The following is a 9,561-nucleotide window of genomic DNA, read 5'->3' as shown; positions in this document are numbered from 1 at the left end:
TCTATGAGGTGCATAAATGCTAATGCTAGTTAGCATAGCCACTGATGACCGCGGATAAACGGTTTTCCTGTAACGATGAGTCGATCAGGAGGAAATAAAAACCATTTTCCTCCTTAGAGGAATGAAACTTTTAAGAACGTAGTATTTTTATCCTCTTAAAGTAAACAGTGCAGTTAAACTGCGTCATGTTTGTCTGTAATTTAAATGCACAGCCTGGCAGCATTAACTGAATCATGATAACCTTGTTGTTGTTGCTCAGACAACCAGAGCTGCTCCGGTTTCCCGCGGCGCTCCGGCTCGTGTTGATCCGTGTTTAGAAGCGACATGCTGACAGTCGGGAGACGTTCCCGTTGCTGTCGGGAAGGTTTTGACGCTCGCACCGCCGCTGGAGGCCCTTCAGCCTGACGGGGCTAAAAATGGCCGCCGCCTCACATCTCCTCTCACCAACACGAGCAGAACGAGGTGACGCTTCGCCCCGACGCGGCCCTGTTTACAACCTACTGAGCCGAGTGACACCTGAACGCCTCGCCCCTCCCCCTCCTGTTGCTGCATCACAGATTGTTACAACAAACTGATGAGAAATCAGGTTTAACACGGAAATGTTAAGTTTAGTCCGCTAAGGAAAACTCCTGAAACCAGAGGAGGACAGAACATTATTACCTAGTAGAGCAGCGTCACTGTAACATGTTTAAATATCCACCAGGAAATGACTGTAATCTGATAAAACTCTACTGAAGTAACTGATCAAATGATCAATCATTTAATATTTACATCATCAGACGGACAGAAATATAAAGTTAAGTGGAAATTTTTATATTTTAAGGACGAAAATGACAATAATCGATATAAATAACAAAATCAGGCAAAATAAATTTTTCCAAATCAGTTTCTTTCAATAAAAACTTTTGAAACTTTAACAGAAACTGCAGGTTTGTCTCCAGGCTCTAAGCCCCGCCTCCTGGCTCTGATTGGCTGTTTGTCGTTGGCACTGGGAAAAAGCAGAGGAGCTTAATTTATACTGGTTTCAATAAAATATTAATAAAGAGCAGCTTTAGCAGAAATAAACCTTCCTTACCTCCTTCTCTGGCGCGGCAGCCATTTTATTTGTTTGTGTTAGTGAACGCTGTCCTCTGATTGGCCGCTTGTTTGTCGCAGTTCCTCCTCAGTTCCTGAACTACCCGACCAACAGCTACGCCTACGAGGCGACCGACATCGAGCTGGAGTGCGCCGTGACGGGGAACCCGCTGCCGTCCGTCCGCTGGATGAAGAACGGAGAGGAGGTCATTCCCAGCGACTACTTCCAGATCGTAGTGAGTTCCCTCTAGGTTCCCTCCTGGTTCCCTCCATGTTCCCTCCTGGTTCCTTCTAGGTTCCCTCCTGGTTCCTTCTAGGTTCCCTCCTGGTTCCCTCTATGTTCCCTCTATGTTCCCTCCTGGTTCCCTCCAGGTTCCTTCTAGGTTTCCTCCAGGTTCCCTCCAGGTTCCCTCCAGGTTCCCCCCTGGTTCCCTCTAGGTTCCCTCCTGGTTCCCTCCTGGTTTCCTCCAGGTTCCCTCTAGGTTCCCTCTAGGTTCCCCCCTGGTTCCCTCCAGGTTTTCTCCAGGTTCCCTCCAGGTTCCCTCTATGTTCCCTCTATGTTCCCTCTAGGGTCCCTCCAGGTTCCCTCCAGGTTCCCTCTAGGTTCCCTCTAGGTTCCCTCGAGGTTCTCTCCAGGTTCCCTCCAGGTACCCTCTAGGTTCCCTCCAGGTTCCCTCTATGTTCCCTCTAGGTTCCCCCCTGGTTTCCTCCAGGTTTCCTCCAGGTTCCCTCTAGGTTTCCTCCAGGTTCCCTCTAGGTTTCCTCCAGGTTCCCTCTAGGTTCCCCCCTGGTTCCCTCTAGGTTCCCTCCAGGTTCCCTCCAGGTTCCCTCCAGGTTCCCTCTAGGTTCCCTCCAGGTTCCCTCCAGGTTCCCTCCAGGTTCCCTCCAGGTTCCCTCTAGGTTTCCTCCAGGTTCCCTCTAGGTTCCCTCCAGGTTCCCTCCAGGTTCCTTCTAGGTTCCCTCCAGGTTCCCTCCAGGTACCTTCTAGGTTCCCTCCAGGTTCCCCCCTGGTTCCCTCCAGGTTCCCTCCTGGTTCCCTCTAATGTATTTTTATGAAAAGGATAAAATAAAGAAAAATATTCAAATACAAATTCCTTACAAACTGACTAATATCCACCAGGAAATTACTGTATAATCTGATACATTATGTTGGTATTTTTGTAAGAGGTCAAATAAAAAGGCCAAATACCAAAAATAAAAAAATCCTCAGAATATTCAATGTTTTTACATTTTTCTGTAAAACATGAAAATAAAGAGAAATGAAATTACATTTGAAAACTCATTACTTAATTTCTGTAAAATAATCCAAACCTGATTAAAAACAAAACAAAGTTTTCCTGTGTGTCAAACCCGGTTTATGTTTCCCATCCATAAATGTGGAGCTGCAGGGTTTATCGTACATAAAGAATATTTTAACTAGTGGAAACAGAAACATGTGAAACTCTGGAGGAATTTCAGCTCTGAGGAAAAATACAAATCATTTCAAGGTCAGAGTGTTTAAAAATGTTTGGGAGGAGAGAAAAACAGACATAATGTGTATGTTTGGGGAAACTATTCTGTATTTCTACAAAATACTCTGCAAGTTCAGGGAAAGTATCATAAAAATAAATGAAAGTACTTCACAGTTTCCATCAGCAGAAACAACTGAAGCAGCTTTAAAACGGAAGACAGACGGGAAGAAACGTGATTTCATTTTTCTGTTTCAGGACGGAACCAACCTGCAGATTCTGGGTTTGGTGAAATCAGACGAAGGATTTTATCAGTGTGTGGCTGAAAACTCAGCAGGCAGCGCTCAGGCCATGGCCCAGCTGCTGCTCAGAGAGCCAGGTAGGACACACACACACACACACACACACACACACACCTGACCCAACAGGCCTTCACCTCTATCACTTCATTATTTATAAAGTTCTCATTCATTTTCAGTCTTTGTTTCTCTCGCCGTGTAAAAGATGCCCGACATTCTGACGGTTCCTGAAGGGACAGTTTTTTAAATAATCTGGAAAATCCTGGACCAGTGGAGGTATTTAGTGACTCCCAGTTGGTTTCAGGATCTGATTCAAGCTAAACAGACGTTAGCCGTGTTTTTTCTTTGTGTTTGTTTTCATCTTGAAGTGTCGCTTTAGAAAAAGTTGATGAAAACAGCAAAATTCAAAATAACTTCCTTAATTTCACTTAGCAGCTTTCGGAGAAATGGAAACTCTCCCATCCACTGCTGGGTCTCTGCCTTACCAGAGGCTCCAAACTGCTGGTCAGCATCTTCATGTTTCTTACCGTCACGCGTAGCGTCGCCATCTGATGACATCACGTTGATTGGTTAAGCCGGTAGATGGAAACACGCCTGATGATTCATTTTTTGTTTCTTTTTCTTTTTTGTGACATTTTGAAAGCTGAAGTTCGAGCCTCCAGCTTGGAGGCGAGCATCTCGTTATCGCCGCAAAAGCAGGTCATAATTTGGGCAAAAATACTCTTTCAATCTATCATAATTATTCTGTTAGCTCTTGGAAAGTTCTGGAAAGTATCCTTAAAGCTTATAGAAAGTAACTGTCCACTTCTGAGAAGATAATGTTAAGGGATGTTTTATGTACTTGTACAAAAAAAACCCAAAGAAAGTTCAGGACAGTAACATGAAAAGTCTCTAACACTTATGGAAAACTACTTTTTCTGCATCTGGCCTGTAGGAAAGTGTTAGAAAGTATCATATTGGTTTTATAATAGTACATCCAAGAAAAATATCCTTAAAGTTTAGAGAAAATAACTGTTTACCTCTGAGTAAGTTCAGGGAAAGTGAATGAAAGTATAGCTGAAGAGAGCGTAGCCTTGAAGTTCTTTGAAGGTATCCTTATAAATTACTCTGTAAGGTCATGAAACGTTCCTTGAAGGTTCTGGAAAGTTTCCTGGAAGTCTAAAGAAAATAACAGTGTACTTCTGAGAATGTAATGTGTATGTTTACGGAAACTATTCTGTATTTCTACTAAAATACTCTGCAAGTTCAGGGAAAGTATCATAAAAATAAATGAAAGTACTTCACAGTTTCAGGGAAAATAACCTGCAGGTTCTTTGAAAACGCCTCGATGGCACCTCAACGTAACCTGCAAGTTCGGCAGAAAGTATTGTTTAAATTTACGGAAATCATTCTGAAAGTTCATGGAAAGTTCCTTCAAGGTTCTGAAAACAAAGGTAAGTATGTGGTAAAGTCACAGAAAGCATCACTGCCGGATCGTCAGCCGGTAGACGGAGCGTCTGAACGCGCCAAGCTGCGCCGCCTTACATCAGACGGCGTATTTCAGCCATATTTGCCTCCATGTCTGCCTCCATGTCTTCCCCGCTCTGGGATCCTTGTTTGGTCTTTGAAGGCAGCTTCCTGTTTGATCCTTTCTCGTCTCTGCAGCTTCATGCTAATCAGATTAGCGTCGCAGCCGAGCCGGCAGCCGGCTCGGCGGGTTTTGGCAGCGCCGCTGTTTGTTGCTGTTAGCTGTGTTTGGGTTAAAGCCCGGTTAGCCGTGTTGGGTGACAGCGGATACCGCCGTCTGGCCCGGCGCTCACGCAGAACTGCCGAGTCAGCACAAATCTGCCCGCCTGACCAACGAGAGTTTGGAGGATTTTATTCTCCTCCGGACCTCAGAGACGAGATCTGGAGGATTTTAAACTATAACGGCGACGAAGAGCAGGAAGAGAAATATTTGGAGAACCTCCTGTTCCTCAAAGTGTTAGCACTGGAGACACCTTCATGTTCCCTCCCTCTCTCTCTCTCTCTCTCCCTCCTTTAATCACTGTTCAGCGTGTCTCTCTCTCTCTCTCTCTCCCTCCTTTAATCACTGTTCAGCGTGTTGCTTCCCCTCCTGAGCTGCGGCGCAGATGGCGACGCACACAGACATTAAGAGGGTCAGATGGCTGGTGTTATCGCTCGGTTACTATCGCCACGGGAACCCAGCATGCTCGCAGCAGCCAATCAGAGATTCCCACAAGAATCACGCCGTGTGTGTGTGTGTAGGTGTGTGTGAGGCTGTCAGCGTACCACCTTGTTACCCTTCAGAAAGCCGGAGCTCCTGATCCTTGGAGCGACTCTTCACACGCTCAGTATGAGGCGACGGGTTTTTCTTTATTTGTCTGAGTTTCAGAAACGAAACGCCGTCAGACTGCAGCGTTAATTAATCAGGAACAGATGCAGGTGGAGACGCTTCTGCTGTCGCCAGCGACAAAACGCTTCACTGGTTAAAGCCTCCATCTTCACATTCTGCATGTTTGCACATAGAATTTCACTTTTCAAGTCTTTATGTTGTGATAAAGTTCTATATTCTTCAAAGAAAATGGAACTAAGCAAGAAATCAGTGACAGGTTAGACCACAGATTACATCCATTAGCACTAATGGAGGCGTACGGAGCTACATTTCAGCCATAAAGTTTATTTGAAAAAAACAATAATGATAACAAAAAGATTTGAACGTGAAAAAAATGTAAACAAAAAATTTGGAAACTGAGAAATAATTTTAAAAATGAAAAATAAAGTTCAAAACTACTTTTCAGTTTTTAAAGTATTTTTTAAAGTATTTTGGTAAAATGTTTTCATGGCCCTAATTTAGCCCCAGAACATAACGTAACATAACATAACATAACATAACGTAACATAACATAACATATAACGTTATGTTATATATATATATACATATATATATATATTTAAATTTTAAATCAAAAATTTAATTTTAAAACTGAAAAAAAATATTTAAAACAAAATGTGTTTTTACAATGAAAAATTTTTTAAATAAAATTGAAAATTGATACTGAATAAACAATTTAGAAACTAAAAAAATATTTTGAAACAAAAAAGTAAAAAACACAAATAACCTGCTTTAGTAGTTTTAAAACCAAATATTTGCATTAATATTCATGATGCTTAGCGCTAACGCTAGCTTCAACAGGCTTCCTGTGCTACAGCCAATCAGCATCAACGAAACCAAATGCTGCTCCTGGATTGGCTATCTTTTAAACGGTAGCCATTAGCATGCTAACTAGCATGGCTCTGACCCAAACTGCTTTTTCAGAATATTTTCTGTAGAAAATCGTCGATTCTGTAAATTATCTGAATCATTTGAAATTCCACAGAAACATCAGTGAAAATGTTGGATTTTGTTTTGGACGTTTTCTGATCCATCTCTCCTGACTCTGGCTTTGTTGTAAATGGTGGCTCTGATTGCAGGGATCTTATTTGGTCTGGATAGGGGTCAAAGGTCAGATGGTGTCGATTCATAGAAACTCATCAGGAGAAACTGAAGAGGGATGAAGAGTTAAACCTCCACCAATCAGAGGAACTCATCTTCCTCTCGCTCCATCAGCTCTTCATCTTCCTCTCTCTCATCTCTGACTTCATCTTTTCAGGTTTTTACTCTCCCAGTTTAGCAGAAAGAGGCAAACTGGTTTCACTGGTTTCAGACTGGAGATGATCTGAACTGGGATCAAGATGGTTGGGAGGAACGAGGGAGGAAGGAAAACTGAAGAAAGGAGAGAAAAAACTGAGAAGAGAAATGAACAGGAACAGATGAAAAATAAAATGATAAAAGGAGGAATAAAGGAAGGAGAAATGGATGAAATGAAAAAGGAAAGTTGAAAAAGAATGAAAAGAAAAAATGAGGTGAAAAGATGTTTGAGGAAGAATTCAATGAAAGAGACGGAGGATAAGAGATGGAGGCTGGAGGAGAGGAGGAGGAGGAAGATACGGATGGACGGAGACGGAGAAGAGAAAAGTAAGAGATGGGAGGGTCAAGCGAAGGGCAGAGAGAGAGAGAGGAGGAAGTGTGTCAGCCATGACAGATTTGTATTCCACAGTGAGCGTCTGACCTTAGCAAACTCATCACACACACACACACACACACACACACACACACACACACACACACTCAGAGTTTTTATCTCACACACACAGGAATGCTTTCAGTCGTCTACCTTCGCCCGTCTCTCTTCTCCACCACACAAATCAACACTCCGGCCGTCGCCGTACCAACGGCCGGCCGACCGCAGGATAAAGGGGGGCGTTACCATGGCGATGACGGCCTCCCTCCCCCCATCAGCAGAGGAGAGACATGAAGACGATTATCANTGCTGCTGTTTCGCCTCAGTTTCTGAAAATAAAGTTTCTCTTTGAGGTTCCTGCTGAGATGAGAGCTTCAGGAACAATAATATAAATAAACTATTTTATTTTTGTTTATGTTTTAAGGACTAAAATGAGCAAAATCCATTTTTACCACTAAATCCATTTTCTGTATTTTAGTCTAAGAACTTTATTCTCTTCAGGTCATTTCTGTTATTGATTAATCTGATTAATCCTCTGCAAAAACACAAAATCCTGCCAAGTATTTTTGTTTAGTTTCTGGTGCAAATATCTTAGATCATTTGAAATGAGACCAAACTAAACTACCAATAACTTTCAGCTTCTTTTCAGTCAATAATTCCCTCATATTGGTGACAAAGTTCTGGTTCCACTGGTGGATTATTTCACTTCAAACAAAACATTTTCCCACGTTATAAATAAAATAATTTACCACTGGAACAAGAACTTTGTCACCAATATAAAGGAATTATTAGAAGAAGCTCCTTTATCCTGCTGAAAGTTACTTAGAGGTTCAATTTCTTATTTAAAGTGAAAATACTTGGTAGGATTTTGTTTTTTGCAGTGTAGATCTGATTTTTGGCAAGGATGGAGTCAGAAATAAGACCTGAGAACCCAGAACCTCTGAGCAGAAACTGCATTAATGGATATAAAATGTGACGATTTAATTCGTCATGAATTTATTTGGTTTTTGGACGTTTTTAGTTTTTTTTCCTCGGTTTAAATCTGTTTNTCCCTGTGGGACTCCATATTTAATATGTATGGAGCTCCATCTGTGTCATAAATAGGATTAAGTTTAACGTTACAAATCTTCACATATCCACAGAAGTAACTGATTTCTGAATCTGCTGCTTGGATTCGTTCCCTGGAATAAAAGACATCCACATCTCTGCACTGTAAAAACTCCTGAACGTGTTTAATTTCCTCCGTCCCTCTGAGTTTCCTGGTCATTTCCATTTTCTCCTCCCTCCTGCGCCGTGTTCTCCATCTCCTCGTTCTTCTGTCACAGCTTGTGTTTTCCTGCTCCTTTGTAACCGACTGCTGCTGCTCTGACGGCGGGAAAAAAACAAAACCTGCTACAGAAACGAAAACAAACCGAGACACGGAAACAATCTGTCTGCCGAGTGTCATTTCAATCCACAGCGAGTGGCACGGGCGACCCGGCGACGGCCCGGATGACAGATTTAATGGGATTCAGCCCAAAAACACCTGTTTGATATGAAGAAGAGACAGAAAAACAGTCATTAGGATTCAGATAATGTCATCAGACGGCTCGGTCCTACAGGGATCTCTATTTCCCCTGCAACATCCTGGTCTCTAACAACGGTTCTCAAGGATTTCTGAAGGTGTTCAGAGTTTTAGTTGGACTTTAGCTGCTTTTTTAAATCAGCTTTTTGTAGGACATGTCAACATTCAGCTGTAGAAATCGAAGGAATCGGTCCATCCAAAACCAAATGAGGCCCTGAGTAAAATGTAAAATTACTAGCTTGGTAGCTCCTGGACTTAAAATAGGTGGATGAAATAACTTTACATCAACTGGACATATAACAGCTAGCTAGCTAATGGACATTTAATATGTTGCTAATATAGCTAGCTAGCTAATGAACCTTAAATACCTAGCTAATATAGCTAGCTAGCTAATGGACATTAAATATCTTGCTAATATAGCTAGCTAGCTAATGGACATTTAATACGTTGCTAATATAGCTAGCTAGCTAATGGACATTTAATATGTTGCTAATATAGCTAGCTAGCTAATGAACCTTAAATATCTTGCTAAAATAGCTAGCTTTCTCCTGGATGTAAAATAGCTAGCTTGCTAGCGCTCAGAATTTGCTTGCCAAAATAGCTGGCTTTGGACTAACTGGCCTCTGAACGTAAAACAAGCTAAAATACTAGCTAGCTAAAGTAGTTAGCTAGCTTGCCTTCTCCTGGATGGAAATTGGTTAGCTAGCTTGCTACTGGAAGTAAAATATCCATCTAGCTATACATCTAGCTATGATTTTTCCAAGTGCTCCAGTTCCTCCTGCAGCACAGCAAAGCACCTTTACAGCACAATGCTGCCACCACCGTGCTTCACATTGGAGAAGATGTGCATTTAATTTCTGGTACCAAAATAAAATGAAGAGCCACAGCATCAAAGGGAAACACTTAGTTTATGTTTAGTTTGATTTTATCTCTAAATCGCCTCGTCTTTAAAAACCTCCTCTACATAAAACGTCTCCAGAAACAGAAGCAGAAATGTTTATCCTCCTCTCTCAGAGCGGATCTCTCCTCGACGTCGGCTTTTATCGAGCTCAGAAAATGGAAGGTCATCTGTATTATGAGTGAGTGTGTGTGTGTGTGTGTGTGTGTGTGTGTGTGTGTGTGTGTGTGTGTGT

The 9,561-nt window shown here is 42.1% G+C and overlaps 1 protein-coding gene across 2 annotated transcripts in view; it reads left to right on the top strand.

The window, feature by feature from the left end:
* LOC103153967 (netrin receptor DCC-like) overlaps positions 1-9,561 on the top strand; it is a 129,202-nt gene that overhangs the window by 89,449 nt on the left and 30,192 nt on the right. For both annotated transcript variants that reach the window (XM_016662333.1, XM_007575080.2), the window contains exons 6-7: positions 1,156-1,310; positions 2,781-2,901. In XM_016662333.1, coding sequence (XP_016517819.1) covers positions 1,156-1,310; positions 2,781-2,901 — 276 coding nt within the window. The remainder of the gene's footprint in view (positions 1-1,155; positions 1,311-2,780; positions 2,902-9,561) is intronic.

Source organism: Poecilia formosa, unplaced genomic scaffold (genome assembly GCF_000485575.1).
Source record: "Poecilia formosa unplaced genomic scaffold, Poecilia_formosa-5.1.2 Scaffold368, whole genome shotgun sequence".
NCBI lineage: Eukaryota > Metazoa > Chordata > Actinopteri > Cyprinodontiformes > Poeciliidae > Poecilia > Poecilia formosa.
This window is presented reverse-complemented; position numbering and strand designations above follow the sequence as displayed.